The sequence below is a fragment of the Triturus cristatus genome, chromosome 11 (assembly GCF_964204655.1).
Source record: "Triturus cristatus chromosome 11, aTriCri1.1, whole genome shotgun sequence".
Lineage (NCBI taxonomy): Eukaryota > Metazoa > Chordata > Amphibia > Caudata > Salamandridae > Triturus > Triturus cristatus.
Window position 1 is genome coordinate 1,122,746,432 of NC_140594.1, and position 23,795 is coordinate 1,122,770,226.

A 23,795-nucleotide genomic window follows, 5' to 3' on the forward strand; every position below is an offset into this window, starting at 1 on the left:
CACTGTGCGCGCACGGTGCGCGAAGCGCACCGTGCGCGCACAGAACAAACTGCGTTAAGTGGGCGCGCACGCCACGAATGGCGTAAAGTAACTTAGCATTTAAAAAACCGTACAAATTCACTGAAAAAACCATAGGTTTCACACACGTTATAGTTAGGAATTAGCATTTAAAAAACCTTGCAAATTCACTGAAAAAACCATAGGTTTCACACATGTTATAGTTAGCGGAAATTTTACTGATAAAAAACCAATGAAATTCCCCTGTTATAGTTACTGCAGGCAACTATAACTCACGCGACCGCAATCTTCTGCTGATGACATATGTGTCTTTATGAAAAAAAAATATTTGTAATATATGTATAGCTAAAAATGTATGGAAGAAGACATGGGCAAATAAGTGTCTAAATACAGTATTAGCATCAGCAGAGGATTGCGGTCGCGTGAGTTATAGTTGCCTGCAGTAACTATAACGGGGGAATTTCATTGGTTTTTTATCAGTAAAATTTCCGCTAACTATAACATGTGTGAAACCTATGGTTTTTTCAGTGAATATATATATATATATATATATATATATATATATATATTCCACAACAGTTCAAGTATCGTGCGCTCTCAATGCCAAAGGAATCCACGAAAAAGCGGTGAAAGAGTGTTTATTCACAACGCGTTTCAACTTAACAAAGTCTTGATCACGTGAATAATGGTGCTCGTGTATACGCTGCTTAAGTATACATGGGTTGTAGTCATAGACAAAGGACCAGTGTAAGACACAGACTATGAACAACGGCGGACATGTTGGAATGGTCTCATACTTCATAAAATGTAATGCAAAATGTAAGCAAAACACAAAAGCAATATAATCAAATGATTAAGAAAACAAATGCATTTGGTGATGAACCCAATGGAAATTCTTTGGATTTGCAAGTTGCGCACATCACTATACATCATCCTGTCAGAGTATGCAAGTGATAAAGAAACTGCCCAGAGGAGTAGGTCGGGCAGTCCTGCATGCATCTGTAGCCACAGAGACAACGTGGTGTGTGATGTTGGGGCAAGTGCCCCTGGAGCAAATAATGTATGTCTCAAAATTGCAAAGAGGCGAAGACAGAGGTCCAGATACAGAATATGTGTTCCCCAAGTGGGGCTGACCGTGTCATACGACAGATGGTGGTTCCGACGTTCTCAAACGCCCATGCTCACTGTGCTAGTGGTGATAACAGTGATGAAAGCAATGGGGGAAAAGGGTAGGAGGCCCGTGCAGAGTGAGTGCCAGTGACAGGGCCCCTTCCTTTCCTCCTGCAAAATAAGAAAACAAATAATGTAATTAAAAAATTGTCTAATGCCTGAGGTAGAAACCTGTACCTACAAGTATCAGAGATTCTAGTACTAGATCTAAAAGGGGGAGAAGAGAGAATAAATAACCAAGATGGCATCTGCAATCGTGAGCCAGGGAAAGACACAAAGGAGAAGAAAAAGGAAAAGCAAAAGAAAGAGAAAAAAAAGAGAAAAAGGAAAAGGAAAAGAAGAAGGAAAAAGGAAAAGACACAGAGGAAAGTACCAAAGGAGAGGCATAAATGGAAAAAGAGGGGGGGAGAGAAGGGGGGGACAGTCATGTCAACATATGTGCTGTCAATCCCAAACTGCTAGACCACGCCCTGTCTGAAGGTAAACTCAAGCAAACCCAGGCGCGTCTCTCTCATTGGATGACATTAGTGAGATGCAGCCTCGGTCACCAGGGCAAGCTTGAAAGCCAAGTAAGTGTAAATTTACCTATGAAACCTAGATAGAGGGAAGAAGCCATCACAAAGGAGATAAATGGATTAGAAAACACTTGTAATTAGGCCTGGGCTAAAATTCCGTTCCGCTCGCGGAAATTGCGATAATTTGACATTTTCGCGTTCCGCGGAGAGCGCGAAAATGTCAAAATTTCCGCAATCCGCATTTTACCGGAAATGTTTTGCTTGCTCGCGCTGTAAAATAATACATTCTCGCCTGCACGCGATCGCCTTACCTGAATCCCCGCGTTCGCCGACAAGTTTTCTCGATCTGGTCGCGTTCTCCACGAGATGTTGGATTGTTGGCAGCCATTTGCGCTGTCTCGCGACAGTTCGCGCCCGCAGTAACGTCATTCGTCGCGCTAACACATCTTTCTTCTCGCGATCATGCACCGCGAGACAAGTGAAACCAAGATGGCCGCGCACGTGAGCAACCGCATGGGTAAGTTGGCGAGCTGCGACCACGCAGAAAATACCGCGAACGTGCGGGAAAAAAACTTGTGTCTTCGCGATATTTCCGCGTGTTTGCGGAGATTTTTAACATTTTCGCGATAATTTGCGAAAGTGAATTTCGCAAATTCCGCCCACCCCTACTTGTAATCACTCTGAGAACATTCCATTTCTACCCTTTTTTCAGGGACCTACCATTTGTATATCAGTCTTGGCTCTGCACTAAAAAGGGACAGTCCACCATAAACCACAGAGAAGTAACTGACGTGGACAGAAGGAATAAGCGATTGAGAGAGATTTGGAAAATAAATCTGATAGGTTGGATGATAGGGAGGATAAGGAAGCAGCAGGTATAAGGGTGAATAATTTATCTGAGAGACAAAGACAAGGTGGGGGAATGAGGAATTACTGACAGTGAAAGGGACACAGAAGGCATGTTAAAGGAGAGGATAGTAGAGGAAAGAGAAAAAATGGGAGAGGAGTTTTAGAAATAGACATAGAGAAGCAAAATGGACAGAGAAGTGGAAGGTAAATCAAAATGGAAAGAAAGGATAAAGGGAAGAAAGTCTAGTGTAGAAAAGAATACAAGGATAGAAAATTTAAGAGAAGATGGAAGGAGAGTGGAGTTGGGAGATTTTAGTGAGGTAAAGTAGCCGAGGAAGGTAACCACAGAAGAAAAGAGAGCGAAAGGGCTAACAGGACCATTGTGCTGCAGTGCATAAGGGAGCGAGCAAGAAAGCGCCATATCTACTGAGATGTGGCAGGGTCCTTCTCCGTCCCTAGTGAAGGCACACAATCAGGGTACCTAACACCTCGCAGACACCTTTGCACCATGGTGCAATAGCTTCTGCATTAGGTCTACCATAGGTGTTGTACTGGAATGGTAAGTTTACAGTACGAAATACTATGCTCAGAGTAACATTAAAACGTTTCCGGCGTTGGACTTGTGCGGTACAGTGTAGAAGAGATGCAAACGTAGAAAAGTTATGAGAGATAAAAACAGCTCTCCTCTCCACACCTGCCTCAAAGAGGCATTGTTTCTGGTGCAAAAGCATGTCTAGTATTCATATTAGATAGGGTTTTGCATCAAAAAGCATGAGTGAGTGCATGAGAATGCACCTGAACTACCCAGGGAATGCCCCTTGACACAAAGTAATGCATAGCAGCGTAAAACACTGCTTTGTTTTACTTTCAGGCAGTTTTCCAGTGTAAAACAAGTTTTGGACTAGAAAGTAAATATGTGACTCACACCGGGTGTAAATCTTCTCCTGGTGGGAGAGGAGCACCTTGTGACGCAGGAGTTTCCCCAGCACGAGACAGGGGCTCCTTACCCAAGGTAAGAAGGCCTACCCTGGCCCAGAGGTCACATGGGGTTTACCCTCACCTTTCACCGAGTGGTTGATGTTTACCCAACCAGGACTGGGAAGAGGAATAGACAGTCCATAAATCTGAGCTGAAGCTTGGAAATGTACCTTGGGAAAGGCTGATGGGATTCCTGGCCAACCTCAACTTCATTGAGGCGACGTGACCTTCTGCAGCCTCCACAAAGGAGCTGGTTTCCAACTGCACAGGGTCTGTCCATGAAGGGCAGGACATCCTGCGACTTGGTGCACCAAGTAAACAGTTGAGTTTGCATTTCAGGCATGCGTGGCCACATATTAGAAAGGGAAAGCGGGAAAGTAAAAAGAAAAAAAATAATACATTGGGGAAATGTATTTTCCCCATTCACTTTTATTGAAGCAGAGGCTGTTTTAGGCAGGAGACATCTCAAATGTAGCCATTTTATGCTTCAGAAATCGGTAATCTTTTACATGAATCTGGTCTGTTGGCATGTATGTGCAGGTATGTCCAGTGGCATAGTAAACGTGCCAAGCGCCTTCGTGCGAGCAGAAAAAGGGCTCTTGCTCCTGTTTGGGTAGTAAGATAGAGAAATAATAGGAGTTCCTCTGGTGTCTGGGACACGGTGCAACTGCACCTGCTGCACCATTGATAATTAGGCCCCTTGAGGTCATCCTTGAGTGAATGACTCATTGCAGAATGCCTTGCTGTATTATTAAACTAAAATAAGAGATGCATTAGCCCCGCCCCTTCTCTCATCTTATCCACCACCTGGGTCCAGCAAACTAGGTCGACAGACATCCCAGAGGGTTCATGCATCACTGTAGAGATCTGTGCGATCTAATGGTCACTGGTTCAAAACCTGCTGGATCCACCCAGCCTTTCATCCTTCTAATTTTGATAACATGAGCTCTGTTAAAGATCTGTTGCTGGTTCTGGTGGCTCAGTGGACTAATGCATCCGCTGCATGGCCCTGTGTTCGACCTCATGGTCACAGGTTCAAATCCTGGTGGGTTGTCTCAGCCTTTCATCCATCTGAAGTCGATAAAATGAGTATCATTGAGTTGGGTAGCAATAAACATCTGTTATTCAGCACCAGGATGCCTACGGGTGAACGTGCGCTTTACAAATGCACATTAATTTATGCTATGCTATGTTATCCTGAGCCTACATTCCATAAGGGTTGAGCATGAACTTTACAAATAAACATTTTGGGAAAAATTAACACCAATAACTGACAGACCAGACAAACGGGAGCATGTGGTGTATATAAGTCCATTCATTATTGTTATCCTTCATATGAGAACTTTACTCTTAACGTTTTGTACGTCAAGATACCCAACCTTTCTTCAATCGCTGTTCTTATCTGTTCTAACACTGGAGATAGAACATTTTATTATTAAAAGCTATTCTCAGTCACATTGGGGCCAAAGGCAGTGCTGCTGGATGCTCATGAAAAGCACAGTTTGGGAGGTTTTGAGCAAAGATATAAAGATGGCAGCATCAGTGACCCCTTGTGGTGGTGGTGGGAAAACGCGTCTGCTAAGGTGAGAGATCTCCTGTGGCGTTAGGTGGGCTGGGGCCGCTTGACAGTCACCCCACACCAGAGGTCATATTCTCTGCACCAGCCACTGCTGAGTTAGCCCACTCAATGGCAAGATCCCTGTGCCCCGCACTCCTATGCCCCACACACACCCTTCCTGTATGGTCCCCTGGGATCCACACAAAGCCGCGGATAGGGTACACCAAGAATCCTATCTTCGTAACACAAACATTTGTCTCTTTTTGGTTACACATTGTACTGTTGCTTACTGTCCTGTGGGCATCTCATGCCCAGCACGCAGGCCCTTCTCATGCACCATGCCAGCCCATGCTTTTTTTGGGGGGGGGGGGAGGGGGGGAGAGTTTTATATAGAGCGAACTCGACCCGAAGGTATCAGAACCAGGGCCGGACTGGCCATAGCTGGCACCGGGCGTTTTCCCAGTGGGCCGGAATGATGGTGGGCCAGTTTTGGACAGGTGGGAGCGGTGTTTGGTTTAGGGGGCCGGTTTTATAGCAGTGCTGCAAGATCGGCGTCCTGTAACAAAAGCAGCAGCAGTGTTTTCCACTCGCACCCCACCCCTCTCACCCGCGGTCGGTCCGATGCAATTGCCAGGGCTGGTTTGCGTTCCCAGTCCGGCCCTGATCAGAACGCTTTACATGGGTACCAGTTGCGTTACAGACGGACAGCAATGCTTCTGCAGCATGCCCACGCTTATGCCCACGCTTACCACCACACTCACTAGTGTACGACCCTACACCCCCTCAGGGATTTTCTTTGTCTCATAGCGTATGATTTCCCAAAAGGTATGGTCGAACGCTAACCCCAATCCATAACTTCCAGCCCATGCAGGGCTGGCTGTTGACTGGCATTTTCTATGGGAAAGACAGGTTTCCACAGCAGGAATGGGGTCTATAAGCAACTGAGGAAGTCAGGCGGGCGATGCATGTTGGCATGGGGAGTTTGTAATCTGCCTCCTGCTCTTCCTTCGCAAAGACTCCATATTCTGGGAGGATGAGCAGCAAATATAGAGACGCGAGGGTCCTTATGTATCAACGCATTGCTCTATAGACACTGAATGGGGAAACACTTTGGTACATCAGTTCCAGGGTTTGTGGACAGGGTAATCCACCACAAACATTGTAGAGTGGTCCTTACATCATACTTATGATCTGCCCGCACTAGTTAAGTTGGGCAGATCATCACATTTCTGCCTCGAAGCCCCAGCTGACTCCGTCAGAGGATTACTTACACCACAGGCTGATGGACTTGAGGTCATCTGAGAAAGTACCTCACACCATCTGCCCTATTTAGTACAGATGTTCTGATGTACTTAATGTCTTAATGTCTGTTTGGGTCTGCCAGGAAAAGCCTAGTGGCCCCCGAACATATGGAAAAAAAAATCATTGTCAAAGCCAATAGAACTGACATTGGCTGCCAGCCTTTTTTACATTTTCAATGCTTGTGTTGTTGAGTCATGGTTTTGTAAAACCTTATTGTTGGGGGAGCTGCAAGGCCCTTACTCATACAAAAATATTATGTTGGTCTCAAAAAGAAAACATTGCCGTAGTAGTCCCTGGCACTGAAGGGAACAGCTTTGTGTGCAGATGTGCTCCTTGTGAAAAAGCAGAACACTGTCACCCTCAATGAAGCCAGCCAATAGCTGAAGGAGGCTGACCCACTGCCCGGCGCTGTATGCCATTGTGGGACGACGAAAACCATGAATGACACAACAGCAGGTCAATGGATGAAGAGGGCTAGCTAAGAGCACCTATGAGTAACCATAATATACAGATAATTTTATGAAAATTAAATGGTCATGGATAATGCCAGACTTAATATTACCACCAGACCCTGGGAGAAAGCTGCCTGGGTCATTAGTATTTTGTTTAAAAAAAAAAAAAAGGTGAGCGGTCACGTGAAAGGCGGCAGCTCGGCAACAAACTTTCACTGCCTTCTGAGGAGCCGCCCTGGTGGCGGTTCTCTGAAGGTACAGAGATTTCCGCCAAGCAGGCAAAGATCTTTAAATATGATGGGCTTCCGCCACTCTGGATGTGCAGAGTACACCCCGCCAAACTCTAAATAGCCGCCATGATTATCACCCGGCCCATTAAACGAGGAAGGCATCCATCGAGAAGGGAAAAGAAAATGTAAGACGAGAGGCTCATAAGGATGTCAATAGTGGCTAAGAACTGCTACTCACTGTTTCATAACCAGAACCAATGCAGACCAAAACTAGTAGGCACTTACAGGTACAATAAAAATTGACTTACCTCGGTCATGTTTCCAACAGGTTTGTGACTTACACACATCACCGGTTTCAGGGGAGCACAGTTCCATTTAGAGCATGAACCTTACTCGAACCCTGAGGTCAGGGTCCCAATTTTCACACGCGTGTTCTTAAACTTTTCTGTACCACATGCTTGAGTTTCTTTTAGTTGGAAGCAATCAGTATCTCATTTTATTCCTGTTAAAACCTGAAATAAAGAAAAATACTTGGTACAGAAGATTGCCGTTCAATACAACAAATCAATGACAATATTACAAGAGAAGAACAACATTTCTGTTGCCATTAGTATGCAGCAGATTGATTTGCACCCACGTGTATTTTTCATAACAAAATGGACATTTCTGTGGCTGCCAAACGAGAAGCGAATATAATTTCAGTAGCTGTTTATTAGGAGAATGGTCTTGTTCTAATGCAACTGCTGCACAAAATGATGACCAAATATTTGTATTTTTATTTTTCCAAATGTGGCGGATTGTAAGTGTTTTGGAGATGTGTGAAGTAAATTTAAATTAGCAAAAGCTAATGGTATTCACTTTTTCTAAAAAAAAAAGTTTAAAAAAATTCCACTCAAGTTTTACTTGCAACTTACTAGATTCCATTATTATACGTTTGTAAATGTGCACCCCCCAGCCGATCATACATGCATATCTAAATCATAAGATTAGTTTTGCCTTACCAATTCAAGCCAAAATACTCAATATTATAATTGTAGCTAATCTTTACCTCTTTTTTTTTATTTTTACTTCAAGTGAAGAAACAATCTTTATACATTAAATACAACATTAAAAACAGAGACAGCAAAAATAATCTGTGTGATCTCGCCTAAATCACGTGCAAATAAATAAATAGGACCATGTAGTATTTGTGCGAAATGTAATCAACTACAGGCCTACAAACCCAGACTGCTAAGCCTTCACAAAATGAATAGTTTCAAAAATATTGCACAGTGATAGGCTTTCTTGTGACAATTGTTGTAACTAAGAATCTACCAGGGGTAAAGAAAAACAAAGGAATTTGCAATGAAAAAGAACAACAATTTCTTGGTTACAGTTCCTGATTTCAATCTCTTTTAACATTGGTAAGTGTGGTGTAGAGCATACCGGCATCTTAAGAAAATTGTAAACTAATATAATATTTACAAAAAAGCCAAAGAAAAAACCTCTCTCAAGGATAACCCCAAGCAATATCGTATAATTTATGCAGAAACATTAAGAACTCTTACCAGGAGAATTAGAGCAATATGAACTGATCACTGAGGATACTTGTAAGATTCAGAATTAGGGATCAAACTGGATCCTCTGTAGCAGGGCACTCCCTAAACATATTCTAATCTGGAGATCCAGTTTGCAAGCAATCTCAAAGGCTCTGATTTGAATGGTCAACCTTCCTTCTATGACATCCCCTTGTGTGGGGAAATAATGGTAATTGATAAACAATTTCTCTGTTTGCCAATATAGTGGAATTCCCCGAAGTAATTAGGAGAGTTATGAATAACCTGCACAGGTGATGTGTTTTGGACAGCTGGAGCTAGCCAAGGGAAGGAAAACAGGAAATCTTCTTTCAGTAAATGTTGAGTCTGAAATTTGAATCTTGAGTATGGAATTTGGAGGCTGAGGGGGACCTGGTTCTTGAAGGTTTTTATTTAATTCTGCTCTAACCCTGAGAGCCTGGATGCACTTGTGGCTGAATCAGTTCAGTTCAGTTCATGAAGCTTTATTCGGTTCATAACATATGATGACCATAAAAGCGCACAGCAAAACACAGAGATACAAACTAATAAAGAAACACATTTAAAAGATCATACTTTTCCTATAATAAATAGATTTACAAATAAAACTTGCAGTATAAAAACATATATCAGGGGAATTCATATTAAAAAGCAACCTCATTGCATCTTCTGTATTAAAAATACAGTATTTTAAAAACATAGGTTTTAAAAATGTAATCCTTACATTCAAGAAAAGAGTGCAAATAAGCATAAAGTGCATACTGTTTTGTTTGGAGTGTCCATCGCACAGGCAAGGGCCAACAGGATATCTTTTTTGTTGGGGGAAGGCCACCAAGACATGTGCCATTCCTAACCTTAATCTGGTTAGGACAAATCTATGAGCTGGGCGGGTTACCATGATCAAATACTGCTGGAAACCCTCATTTTCAGTATATTTATTATATTGTTGAACAGTAGTGAGGGGACCAGACTCAACTAAACGTTTTTGGGTTCTGGACAACAAAAAGGATTTTTTCATGTCGTGTTTGACTAGAACTCGTGGGGAACAAAAATCCAATAAAAATCCAATAACAAGTTCAACCCAAAAATCGCCTGATAGCTCTCAACAACATACTTGAGCCATGGGATTTTCATACAGTTATCTAATTTAAGACAGTCCTTGATAACAAGTTGGTTGAACTCAGTCTCTTCCTTATGCCAAATTGCTTTGTAAAGTGACAAAGGCCTGAGTGAAACAAGGTCACTCAAATAAGGAGCCCCAACCTCTTTGTGAATTAACTCTGTTGAGGCAGAAGCAGGAAGACACATTAGTTTCTTGAGGAAGGTGTTTTCTTCCCTCTGAAGACAACCAACGTTAGAGTAACCCCACAGCCCTGCCCCATATAGGGCAATGGAGACACCTTTGGCCTTATATATCTCCATCATATCTCTTATTCGTCTGTCCCCTATCTTTGCGGCAAATTTAAATATGCCATAGGAACTTTTGGCCATTTTAGTTCTTACACTTATTAAGTCCTGGGCCCAGCTATCGTCGCCCGAGAAAGTGACACCCAAATAGCAGAAATTTCTTACTTGTTGCACTTTCACTCCTTCTATAAAAAAGGCGTGATTCTTTCTAGTCTTAGCCCCGCAAATCATAATATGAGTTTTACTTTTATTTATCAGAAGCTTACTCTCCCCTATAAATTCGGAAAACCGATCCATCAGGCGCTGCAAACCAATAGGTGTCCGAGATAGGAGCACAGCATCATCCGCATAAAGCAGAACTGGCACACCTATCCCGGTAACCTGAGGAGCATCAGCCTTAACTGTTTTCAGGATGGTTTCCACCCCGTTAATAAATAAAATAAACAACAAAGGGGCGAGGACACAGCCCTGTCTAATTCCTCGTTTCACACTAAAATTCGGGGTACACTCCCCATTGACCCCATATCGAACGCTTGCTTGCATCTTGTTGTATAGTCTAGCAAGGAAAAAAATGATTTCCTTGGGGGCGCCTAATTCTAACAAGACTGACCAGAGAAGCGAATGATTAACTAGGTCAAAAGCGCTACTTAAATCGGCAAAGCAAAGATACAGATTGCCACACATAGCCTTGGTATACTTGCCGATTAATAGTTCTAAGTTCAAGCATTGATCCAAAGTCCCACGACCCTTTCTAAAACCGTATTGGGAGTTGGCAAGAATCCCATTCTCCTCTGCCCACGCTTCCAATCTAAACAGCACCCTGCTCATAATCTTCACCGATGAGTCCAACAGACTGATCGGCCGATAATTACAAGCTAATGCCTTATCCCCCTTTTTGTAGATAGGGACAATAATTGAATCTCCCCATGTGGATGGAATCAAAGTGGTTACGGCTGCATTGAGGACCAAGGTAAGTATCGGTCCCCAAATCAGCGGTTCGGCCTTATAAACATCAATAGGGACTCCATCAGGCCCCTGAGCCTTTCCCCCCTTGCTAGCCTTAATACTACATTCCACCTCACCTAGGGAGATGTCTAGTGGAAGCATGGGCCAATGCCTTTGCTCGTTGCCAGTCGAGACACTATCTTGAAAAATAGATGAGAAGTGGGACACCCAAGCCTCACTCCCCACATTAGAAGAGAGTTGGGGGATTATGTCATCGTGTAGGAAGGGGGAATTGATAGTAGACCAGAATAAACGGCTATCCAAGGTTTCTGCCGCCTGTGTTAAATTATCCCAAGCTTCCTGCTGTAGTTCTTTTTTCCTTCTAGTAAGTGCCATTTTGTAATCATATCGCAAAAGTGTGACTTGGTTCTTATCCCTTGGGGTAAGGGCTAACGCTTTTTTAAGTTGGGAAAAAAGGGCTGTGCAAGCATGGTCAAACCAACCCTTGCCTCTCATACCCGGCTTATTTCCCGTAAATATATTATTAATAATCATATTGATATTAATAAAATTAGTCACAACGGAGGTAGGTGAACACCCTGATGTTAAAATGGTATTAATATCTTCCAAGTTTTTAGATATGATTATAGGCACTACTACTGCAGATTTTTCCCCTTTCCACCTAAGCCTAGTTCCATTTGCTCTATGCGGCTCAATGTTAGCTAAAATTCTTGACGCCGTCTGGTCTCTGCATTTCCATGACTCGATTCGCATGGTAATACAATTGTGATCACTCAGGTTGGAGGCGTCCCTTATCTTAATCGAACAATGGGGCACTAGACTGGATGAAACCACGATATGGTAGAACTGGCGTTCCTCCCAGTAAATGTAGGGATAAAATGACCACTGGCCTCTACATCAGGCCTCACCAGCTCTAAATCATAAGTTGCCATTACACTATTAATAGCCTCCCCATAGGTGTTATGTGGGAAATGAGGCGTATACTCGCCACTGTTATTTTGTACCCCACAGGCCCTAGAGGAAGACAGGCCGCATATTATGGAGTTAAAATCACCTAACCAAATGTGTAAGAATGCATTTTGCTTCTGCTACAAGCTTCATGAGGGCACTATCAAGCTCAACTATTACTTTGTGCCGGGAATTGTTAAAAATATTGTTATAAAAATGTATTAATAGCGCTTCTATACCTTCTGATAGTCGCACCCAGTGAATTTGGGAATGGGTTCCAACTGATAAATGTTTAACAACCGTCAGCTTAAGGTCTACTGATATAAGAAAAAGCAGTCCCCCCTTTGCTCTTCCATGTCTGGACTCAGTAGCTTCTAAGCTATAACATATATAACCATCAAAGCAAGGTTTAGCAGCACACCAAGATTCTTGGAGACAAAGAATATCATGTGATCTAATCAAGACCTCCCATCCCAAATTATTTTCCTTAGAGGCCAAACCGGCTATATTCCAGCTAGCAATAGAGATACCCCTGTGGGAGCGGTTATTGAGCTCTTCCTGGGCAGTATTGGAGGTGTCTCCATCACAGCATAGTTCGTTCACAGTCACACTCAAGCTTCTATCTACATCATTGATCAATTCCAAATTACCCCCAGTGACATTTGCTACTATTAATCCACTGTTAATGGTTCCCAGGTTATCATTAATCTGGAGATCCTCATGAGCTAACTTTGACACATTAGATTGTTTGGACAGACCACTAGAAGTAATGGTCGACTGGGATCTGAATGTCTTCTGATGTCAGTCATTCTGATCTAAGGAGCTCAGGGATTGGTATCTATTCTGAACAGGGATTTCAAAGACTAACCCGTGATTGGGGGGAAATAATCTATTTCTGTTGATGGTATGATTAGAAGGGGAGGCTTTATCCCTGTTAGTAGCATGGGGCGATTTACTAAGATGGTTGTAAAAATAACCCAAAGGTCGTACAATTATGTCAGTCTCATTCTGTGATATAGAGGCTGCTCTTAACAAGACTGTCGCAACATGCTGGGGGTGTTGGAAATTAACAATAACGCAGTCCCCCCTACATGACTTTCTTGTATTTCCAATCCAACTAACCCTTCTTGAAGTTATAATTTGATCAAAGAACTTAACCGGGAACCCACAGTGCCTATTTAGCCAGAAAGTTGTATTATTTTTTAGTGAGTCCTGTGACTCTGAGGAGTTTCTAGTCCGGCCAAGACCTAAGGAGGGGACATTGGATAGGACAACAACATAAGGTGCACACTCAGGTGGGAGGTCTACGGATCGGTTGTTGTTAAGTGTAGCTTCCCTAACTGGTATAGCAGTCATTACAGGCTCCTGCACAGTACTGCTTGTATTACAAGCCTGTAATTCACTCCGACTTGCTGGTGCAGGTGCTACTTGGACCTGCATCGCCCGACCACCTGCTCGTGTACCTAGTGTAGCTACTTGCATAGAACAGACACTATTGTTAATCGGTTTAGGGGCAGATTCAGCTCTAGGACCATCCTTCACTGAGGGCCCAGGATGATCCATCTTAGTCGTAAGCCTGTCTAGGGCACTCCCCAATCTAGACACTTCGGCTGTAAGTTAGTCTATTTTGGTAGTTAATGGCTTAACAATCAGCTCAAGTTTGCTCTCCATGATACCAACTAACAGATCAAATTGCTCGGTGTTAATAGTAACTGAATTGTCCTTGGCCAGGGTCCCTTTTTCACAGACTGAGTTCTTGGGTGCAGGTTCAGCTTTTCTTCTAATAGTATTTCCTCCCCGTTTGGTGGTTACCTTTCTGCATGCCCTCACGGAACGCGGGGCCAACGGGCATTGCTGTGGAACAACCTCCGGGACTGCTAATAGATCTTCAATCGGGGCACAGATAACTGAGGCATCAGAGACTACTGTGGGTAAAACTTCGGGATTACGGTAGGTGACCACAGACTCAACAATGTCAGTTATATCCTCTTCAGGGAGTCCCAGGGGCAGGTCAGACAAATTATCTCGCCCTAAGGATTTTCTCCGGTCACTGTTTATCTTGCTTACAACTTTGACCAGATAGTTATCCATGATTGACTTTTGTTTGGTCATAGTGGCACTAGTGATTATCACAGCTACTGCAAAGTAAACGGGCTATGGGTCGCAGGGCTGTTGATCAAATGTACGCCAATCCCGTAAACCTGGAGGCACACTCAGCTCGCAAGATCTATCACACAGTCACGAAACACTTACTAAATTCTGGGAGCAGCAACCAACGGGAATGGCCCGGCCCGGCCTCGAGCGGTCCTCGGAGGGCCACAGAGGGCCCGCCCATTGCCCGGGCTTCGTCCGGCGCCACCCGCGACGCGTAGGGAGCCTCTCCTTTTTCTGCGCCTCCGGGCGCGAAGGTAGGCGGAGGTCAGGTGGTGGTGGCTCAAAGCCCGCTGGGAGCTGTAGTCTCCCCCAGCTGCGGCCATGAACTCCGTCGGCGGAAGGGGAGACCAACAGCGTAGGCGACCCAGGTACAACTGCCAAAGCCCAGGTAGGTGCAGGCTCCCCGTCTCCACTCGCAAATGTGGCTGAATCAATATACCCGTCAAACTCCCACCCATTACTGCTAGGGACATTTGTCATTGTACCATTGGATGGCCAGAACTTACTCTTACAGTGGGTTAAAATGCCCACAAGAGATCGTAGCAGAGTACTAGCTGAGAGCTCTCTGTCAATGCACTTTACCTACTTTTCGCTATTCAACACGTTTCGGTGGAGTCGGCTACAAAGCTGCATCAGGTACAAGTTTCCAGATGTATGCCTGGGAATGTCAAGTGTTACAACAAACAAATGATGGACGGAATGCTGACAATGCAGACATTCTCCCCCAGTCAAGAGATCTGGGTTAAATCCATCGTTCTTTTGCCCACTACGCCACCCCAGTTTAAACATGGCCATATGCAAATCAGTCTTGACCCTGTGCCTCATGGGAACAGTCCAGCCCGAACTGCCAAGCCATGTCTTCCCTGGACCGGAATCAAGCATCCTGGGACCGGTTTCTGGCTATCAGCCGTCATCAGCCAGGATAGCTTGACTCCAGTAGCGTAGTGAGCATGGGTCCCACGTCTGGGAATACCCATCCCACTTAGGGCGAAAAGCGTTACAACAAACAAATGATGGACGGAATGCTGACAATGCAGACATTCTCCCCCAGTCAAGAGATCTGGGTTAAATCCATCGTTCTTTTGCCCACTACGCCACCCCAGTTTAAACATGGCCATATGCAAATCAGTCTTGACCCTGTGCCTCATGGGAACAGTCCAGCCCGAACTGCCAAGCCATGTCTTCCCTGGACCGGAATCAAGCATCCTGGGACCGGTTTCTGGCTATCAGCCGTCATCAGCCAGGATAGCTTGACTCCAGTAGCGTAGTGAGCATGGGTCCCACGTCTGGGAATACCCATCCCACTTAGGGCGAAAAGCGTTACAACAAACAAATGATGGACGGAATGCTGACAATGCAGACATTCTCCCCCAGTCAAGAGATCTGGGTTAAATCTATCGTTCTTTTGCCCACTACGCCACCCCAGTTTAGACATGGCCATATGCAAATCAGTCTTGACCCTGTGCCTCATGGGAACAGTCCAGCCCGAACTGCCAAGCCATGTCTTCCCTGGACCGGAATCAAGCATCCTAGGACCGGTTTCTGGCTATCAGCCGTCATCAGCCAGGATAGCTTGACTCCAGTAGCGTAGTGAGCATGGGTCCCACGTCTGGGAATACCCATCCCACTTAGGGCGAAAAGCGTTACAACAAACAAATGATGGACGGAATGCTGACAATGCAGACATTCTCCCCCAGTCAAGAGATCTGGGTTAAATCCATCGTTCTTTTGCCCACTACGCCACCCCAGTTTAGACATGGCCATATGCAAATCAGTCTTGACCCTGTGCCTCATGGGAACAGTCCAGCCCGAACTGCCAAGCCATGTCTTCCCTGGACCGGAATCAAGCATCCTAGGACCGGTTTCTGGCTATCAGCCGTCATCAGCCAGGATAGCTCGACTCCAGTAGCATAGTGAGCATGGGTCCCACGTCTGGGAATACCCATCCCACTTAGGGCGAAAAGCGTTACAACAAACAAATGATGGACGGAATGCTGACAATGCAGACATTCTCCCCCAGTCAAGAAATCTGGGTTAAATCCATTGTTCTTTTGCCCACTACGCCACCCCAGTTTAGACATGGCCATATGCAAATCAGTCTTGACCCTGTGCCTCATGGGAACAGTCCAGCCCAAACTGCCAAGCCATGTCTTCCCTGGACCGGAATCAAGCATCCTAGGACCGGTTTCTGGCTATCAGCCGTCATCAGCCAGGATAGCTTGACTCCAGTGGCGTAGTGAGCACGGGTCCCACGTCTGGGAATACCCTTCCCACTTAGGGCGAAAAGCGTTACAACAAACAAATGATGGACGGAATGCTGACAATGCAGACATTCTCCCCCAGTCAAGAGATCTGGGTTAAATCCATCGTTCTTTTGCCCACTACGCCACCCCAGTTTAGACATGGCCATATGCAAATCAGTCTTGACCCTGTGCCTCATGGGAACAGTCCAGCCCGAACTGCCAAGCCATGTCTTCCCTGGACCGGAATCAAGCATCCTAGGACCGGTTTCTGGCTATCAGCCGTCATCAGCCAGGATAGCTTGACTCCAGTAGCGTAGTGAGCATGGGTCCCACGTCTGGGAATACCCATCCCACTTAGGGCGAAAAGCGTTACAACAAACAAATGATGGACGGAATGCTGACAATGCAGACATTCTCCCCCAGTCAAGAGATCTGGGTTAAATCCATCGTTCTTTTGCCCACTACGCCACCCCAGTTTAGACATGGCCATATGCAAATCAGTCTTGACCCTGTGCCTCATGGGAACAGTCCAGCCCGAACTGCCAAGCCATGTCTTCCCTGGACCGGAATCAAGCATCCTAGGACCGGTTTCTGGCTATCAGCCGTCATCAGCCAGGATAGCTTGACTCAAGTGACTTTTCCAGTGGGCACCTTTTTGCCCCTGAGCAGAGTTCTCAGTAAAGGATAACTCCATAGGGGGGAAACAGGATCTACGGTACACATATATCTTTTTTCCTCGGTGGAAAAAAATATTTTCACCTTGGATAAAGTCCTTTTCCACCAAATCTGGTAGTGATCCGTTCAAATTGCCACACTGCAGGGGGAGTAAAACTCTGACATATCCCACTGCTTGAGTAGGATGTACAACTGTGGAGTTCTTTGCAGCTGTGGTGGACATCTTCAGATTTGCACATGAGCTTATGCCTCCCACGAATCACTTCCTGAACACACGTTTATGAGAGAATTAACTATGTGAATAGGGCCCAACTTAAGCACCACGTTTAATGATAACAACAAAATACATATCACTTTTAACCCCAGCTTTAAGTCTGGCACCAGAGCACAATAGTACATTTTTTAAAATATCCGCTTGCAGGAAATTTATGCCAGACGTTCTCACAAGTGCCATCCAAGTCACAGCTAACAATATTTTTGCCCATATATGTAAGATCACCACATTTTGTCTGAGCATACGTAGCTAATTTAATTGTTAAGAACTATTAAACCCTAAATTAGTGTCATGTGTCAAAACATATTCAGTGAAAATGCAGTGGTGGCTGTTCCCGGGAAGCAGCAGTGGAGCGGAGAGGGGGGGGGGGGGGGGTAGAGGGGGACGAGGGGGTGGGGTAAAAAAGAAAAATGAACTTACCTGCCGGCCACCGCTGCCTTTCTTCCGTCCTCTTCCTGGCTTCTCCTGTGCAAACACAGCCAATCACAAAACTGCAATGCAGCGTTGTGATTGGTCTGAGCGCTGTGGTTCACTGCTCAGCCAGGGATGGGAGCCTGGGCATGTTCTCCATCCAGGCTGTAATGCAGCCTGGGTGGAGAATATGCTAAGTGCGCATGGATGTTTGGCCAACCCGAGAAGGTCGGACAAACATTTATGCGCACTTAGGGAGTGCAAACTACTCTGTCAGCAGAGCACATCTACCCCACCCCGCCAAGACGCCGCAGCAGGAACAAATTAAATTGTAATAACGTCCAGTTATTATCATTTTAATTTTCCTTTTTTTACAGTGTGAAAAGCAGTGGGGCGTTGCTCCTTTGCATTAGCGGAGGAACCGCCACTCTAAAAATGTACAACTGTAAAGCTGTGTAGAGCAGGATAATTCAGCTTTCACTGAGTCCTTACGAAGTCTGTGCAGACAGAGAAAAAACTCTCATTCACTTAAGCAGGCTCACTCCTAAGATACTTTAAGGGCTCACAAAAAAGTTAACGTAGTATTGTGTTTTACTAAAAGTTCTACACCTCACCGACGATGGAAGCCAATCCTGATGGGGGCTTCTTCACGACTCCAGAAGTAGCAAACGACTATGGGGCTATGCTTTATGTTATACTAGAGCATTTGCAACGTGCCTTATCATCCGGGAGGGTATCCTGGCACTAAAGATGGGGAGGGCCTGGCTTGGCCTGGGGCTGGGTAGGTGAGCAATCCACAGAACCATGTCTTTAGCTTCCTGCGGAATCCAATTATTGAGGGCGTGGCTCTAATGTGCAACGGCAGGCTGTTCCTGCCTTTAAGAGTGATGTAGAAGCCACAACCTCAGACTTTACAAAGCACAATGAAGCAACCTTGGAATATCCAAGACACACATGGAGGGCAATTCAGCAGCAGCCTTGACTGACAATAATTGATCGATAAACATGGTACCCACGCTAGCAGGTCAATATTGCAGGTGAAGTCGGTGCCAATTTCTGCTGGTCTTGATATAGAGTTGTTGGACCTGACAGCCTTGGTGTGGTTTCCCCCCAAACCTTTTGCATTCTCCCCTCTTTGTTTTCTGAAATTCGTTTTTGCTGGCCTTGGGACACTATTTATATCACTACTGCTAACTAGTGCCAAAGTGCTTGTGCTCACATCTTAAAACTAGTACAATTAGCTTACACCCAATTTGCACATTTAATTTACTTATAAGTCCCTAGTAAAGTGGTACTACATGTACCCAGGGTCTGTGAATTAAATGCTACTCGTGGGCCTGCTACACCTATTGTACCACCCACTTAAGTAGCCCTTTAAACATGTCTTAGGCCTTCCATTGCAGCATGTGTGCAGTTTAGACCACTAATTCAACTTGGCAAAATAAACCTTTTGCCAATGCTAAAAACGTCCTTTTTAATACATATGTCACACCTAAGGTAGGTTCTCAAAAGACCATAGGGCAGGGTGCAGTGTATTTAAAAAGTTAAAAGCAAATACAAGGAGATGATGGACGGAGCGCCAAAACTTTTCAGACACTCACCCCCAGTCACAGATCTGGGTTGAATCCATCATCATTCTTTAGCTCACTTCGCAACCCCAGTTCATACCCAGCTATCTGCAATCAGACTTGACCCTGTGCCTCATGGGAACAGTCCAGCCCGAAATGCCAAGCCAGGTCTTCCCTGGACCAGAAACAAGCATCCTGGAACCAGTTTCGGGGTAACACCCCTCATCAGCCAGGCTAGCTTAAATCCAGTGGCAAGGTAAGCAAGGGACCCACGTTTGGGTACACCCTGCCAACTTAGGGCGAACAAAGCAAACACAAAGAGATGATGGACAGAGCACCAAAACTTTTCAGACACTCACCCCCAGTCAAATATCTGGGTTGAATCCATCATCGTTCTTAAGCTCACTTTGCCACCCCAGTTGAGACCCAGCTATATGCAAATCAGTCTTGACCCTGTGCCTCATGGGAACAGTCCAGTCCAAACTGCCAAACCAGGTCTTCCCTGGACCGGAAACAAGGATACTGGGACCGGTTTCAGGGTAACACTCCTCATCAGCCAGACTAGCTTGATTCCAGTGGCAAAGTAAGCAAGGGACCTACGTCTGGGCATACCCTGCCAACTTAGGCGAACAAAGCAAACACAAGGAGATGATGGGCGGAGCGCCAAACTTCTCAGACACTCACCCCCAGTCACAGGCCTGGTTTGAATCCTTCATCGTTCTTTAGCTCACTTCGCCACCCCAGTTCTGACCCAGCTATGTGCAAATCAATCTTGACCCTGTGCCTCTTGGAAACAGTCCAGCCCGAACTGCCAAGCTAGGTCTTTCCTGGACCGGAAACAAGCACCCTGGGACCGGTTTCGGGATAACACCCCTCATCAGCCAGACTAGCTTGAATCCAGTGGCAAAGTGATCAAGGGACCCATGTCTGGGAATACCCTGCCAACTTAGGGCGAACAAAGCAAGCACAAGGAGATGATGGACGGAGCGTCAAAAGTTTTCAAACACTCACCCCCAGTCACAGATCTGGGTTGAATCCATCTTTAGCTCACTTTGTAACCCTGGCTCAGACCCAGCTATATGCAAATCAGTCTTGACCCTGTGCTTTATGGGAACAGTCCAGCCCGAACTGCCAAGCCAGGTCTTCCCTGGACCAGGAACAAGATCCTGGGACCAGTTTCGGGGCTTTCGGGGTAACACCCCTCATCAGCCAGACTACTTTGAATCCAGTGGCAAAGTGAGCAAGGGACCCACGTCTGGGAATACCCTGCCGACTTAGGGCAAACAAAGCAAACACAAGGAGATAATGGACAAGGGACCAAACCTTTTCAGACACTCACCCAAGTCACAGATCTGGGTTGAATCCATCATCATTCTTATCTCACTTCGCCACCCAGTCCCACGATACTTGTTTCCGGTCCAGGGAGGAGCTGACTTGACAGTTCAAGCACAGGGCCAAGACTGATTTACATATTGCTGGGTCTAAACTGGGGTGGGATGGTGAGCAAAAGAGCGCTGGATTTAACCCAGATCTCTTGACTGGGGGTAAATGTTTAATTTGCTCTGCATTCCGTCCATCATATGTGTGTCTTTTATTTAAAATGTTAGACATGTACCTTTATGTTTTACAGGTCCAACAACATTGAACCTGCACCTTGACCCTGGCCGAAGTGAGTTCTGACCCCTCAAGTGGTCTCCAGCTAGTCCTGGACCCTTTAAAGTGGTGCTAATGATGATGTACCAGGCTAACCCTAAAACCTGGGACAAAGAAACTTTTCCACCAAAAAGTGGCCTGAAAACCAACAGGAGACAGGGACCTACCTGCTCACCGATCCGCCCAAGGTGCACTACTTCACCGTAGCTTCTGCTACAATCTTCTCCGCAGCAGCAAATCCTGTTCAGCAGCTTCTCTCGGAAGGATTAACTGGCCTCCATGAGCCCTCATTGGCTACAGCCTGCAGCTTCATCCTGCTGGAGATTTTTAACTTCCAAAAAAGTGATTAAGTCCAAACGTAGAAATCTTCACCTCGACTTCGTCCAGTGTCTCCCTGACGATGACACCTCCTCCTCAGACACCACCAGCTGCCTGGTCCCACTAAACTTTACCTTCTCAGCAACTTTTTCTTAAAATTTCTTCTAAAGGCGAAGGTAAGCCGGGACCAAGCACAACCCGGTCTGTGTAGCCAAACTAGGCTCCATTGCTGTTGACGTAACTTTTGACTCTGCCCCGGTCTCATGCGACCAGATACCAGCAGATGGTAAACACCGGTTCTACTGATTTGATTTTTGTCATTCTATCAAATAATTACAATTTTACTCTATTTTTCTAAATTGGTGGGGTATTTTTCTTATGTTGTATTTTCACTTTATTACTTTTTGTGTGCTGCATAAATACTTAACACAGTTACTCTAAATTAAGCCTAAAGCTATCAGACAGGTAAGCGTAGGTTAAGTCAGTGACTTTTGTGGTTCACCCTGACAAGGATTATGTTTGCTGCGTGTGAAGGGTCTATACCTCCTCAATCAATAACCCAGTTTTTGACATTGATGTTCAGTGGTGGGACCCAGTTTTGTGTTTGTGCAGTAACATTCAGTGCTTTGTCTAGCACAAAAATGCCAAAGATGATCAGACAACAAATTGGGCTTCTGGTCCTCTTTTGCTTTTTCCAAATTTACCTCCATCCTTCCTGACTGTTTGCACCTGTAACTCTGTCTTTAAGATCGGATTTTGAGTGCAACAATCTGGAGAGTCACCCTCTGGCTGAGCTCAATGGATTCTGCAGAGAAAGGTGTCTTCCACCAACCAAGAGCTCCAAGAAGCAGGAGCTTCAGGAGGCCCTCAGGGCCTGAGAAGAGGCCCGCCAGTTACAAGTTACAACAGAGGAACAAGGGGCGGAGGGTATGGAGAAGCAGGAGGAGGAGATGGAGGGGGGTATGGGAACCCCCCTGGTGATGGCGCCAGAGAAGAGAGGAGGCCCACAAGAGTGAGGTCCTGTGCCAAATACAGAGCAAGCAGCAGCATTTATATCTGCATTCTGATCCCAGAGATGCTGGCCAAGGAGTAGGCTGCTGCAAGAGAGCCTCAGAGGAGGCTGTGCCCAGAGAGCCCTGGAGGAGAGGAGGGCAGAAGCGGAGAGCGCCCTCGCCAAAGCAAAAGCTGAGGCGGAGAGGACCTTTCCTTAAAAGAATGATCTTGAGTGAACCTTTAAGGTAAGCAAGCAGCAGAGACCAGCAGCAGAGGTGGTAGTAATCCAGTGTCCAATGGAGAGGTGATCTCAAGCAAGTGATACAGCTGTGTGACAATACATGATCAAGAGTGTGTATCAAGTAAGAACAACATAGCCCATTTTTTTCTTATGAACAATTAAATTTGGTCCGTAGAACTAGTCGATGTGTGTAGGGGTGGGCAGAACTCGCAGATAATTCTGTGGTGTTACATGAAAACTATGCAAGATTGTGCGGAGTTCCTCGAATGGGCAGAAATCGGCACAAATCTTGGCCCTGGGAGCTTGTTCTGCGCTGCAAAATCAGTGTTAACTGCACCACGTGGTGCGCCACATGGTGCTGCTTCTTTGCTGCCACTCGAGTAGATTTTCTACTCGAGCGTCAGCTTTCTTACCACAAATGGTCACGACCACCGGGCAAATCTCTCTGGGTGCCCCTCTAGCGCCTGAAAAATGCACTAGAGGACGCCAATTCTCGCTCGCTAACTTACCATTGGTGAACGTTGCCTGAGAAAAAATCTGCCACATGGCGGGTAGTGGAATTTTTCCGGGAACTCCATTGCGGAAATACTGGCTCAAAATATTGTTTGGACATAATATCACAAACAAAATATTGTGACTACAAAATATTGTGAACCAAAATACTGAAGTTAATTCTACCTTTTTTTAGTTAGTTTTGTTCTATTACCATGTTAAATATTTCATTTTTATGTAGTTTTATTGTGCTATATTAGGGTGGACTACCCAGAGTTCCTAGCCTTATCTTGCATAATTTATCCAGCACTCTAAGCTTGTGAATGTTTGGTTTTGAGCTATACTGGGGGCCCCCTTCTATCGAGGCAAAGCTATACTTTTCTGGCGAATTCTAATGAGAGCGAAACCCATGTCTCAGGAGTTGTTTTTATTAATTCCAGGTTGGCTTGGATAGTATATTACTAATACAAAGCTGTAATTCTGTGCCTGGAGTGATAAAAGACTTGTCATGTTTCAGCTAAGCTTGGATAGCACTAGCTAATCCTACGCTCAAAGACTTAGCTGCAAAATGGCAAAAGGCTTTGTCATTTTTTTCTAGCTTGCCATGGATAGGATTGTGCTAATCCTATGCTTAAAAAACTCTACTGGAATAAAAGGCGTTTGAGGTGGACAGATTTATTATTTAACTGGTGTTGTAGATGCGCTCCAACAGGAGCAGCTCTCCACCTAACTTGAGAACTATGCAGAGTTCCCAGGCCGTGGTTTGCATACAAACACCCACAGACATATATATTACCCTGGGGCGGTCGCCACTGGGTATAGTTAGA

General features: G+C 45.3%; 1 protein-coding gene across 1 annotated transcript in view; it reads right to left on the reverse strand.

The window, feature by feature from the left end:
* Window positions 1-7,413: 7,413 nt before the first annotated feature.
* The window catches only part of LOC146786163 (uncharacterized), a 656,587-nt gene continuing 640,205 nt past the window's right edge, over window positions 7,414-23,795 (reverse strand). The window contains exon 4 of the mRNA XM_085635693.1: window positions 7,414-7,584. Within this exon, the coding sequence (XP_085491819.1) occupies window positions 7,564-7,584 (21 nt within the window). The 3' untranslated portion in view covers window positions 7,414-7,563. The remainder of the gene's footprint in view (window positions 7,585-23,795) is intronic.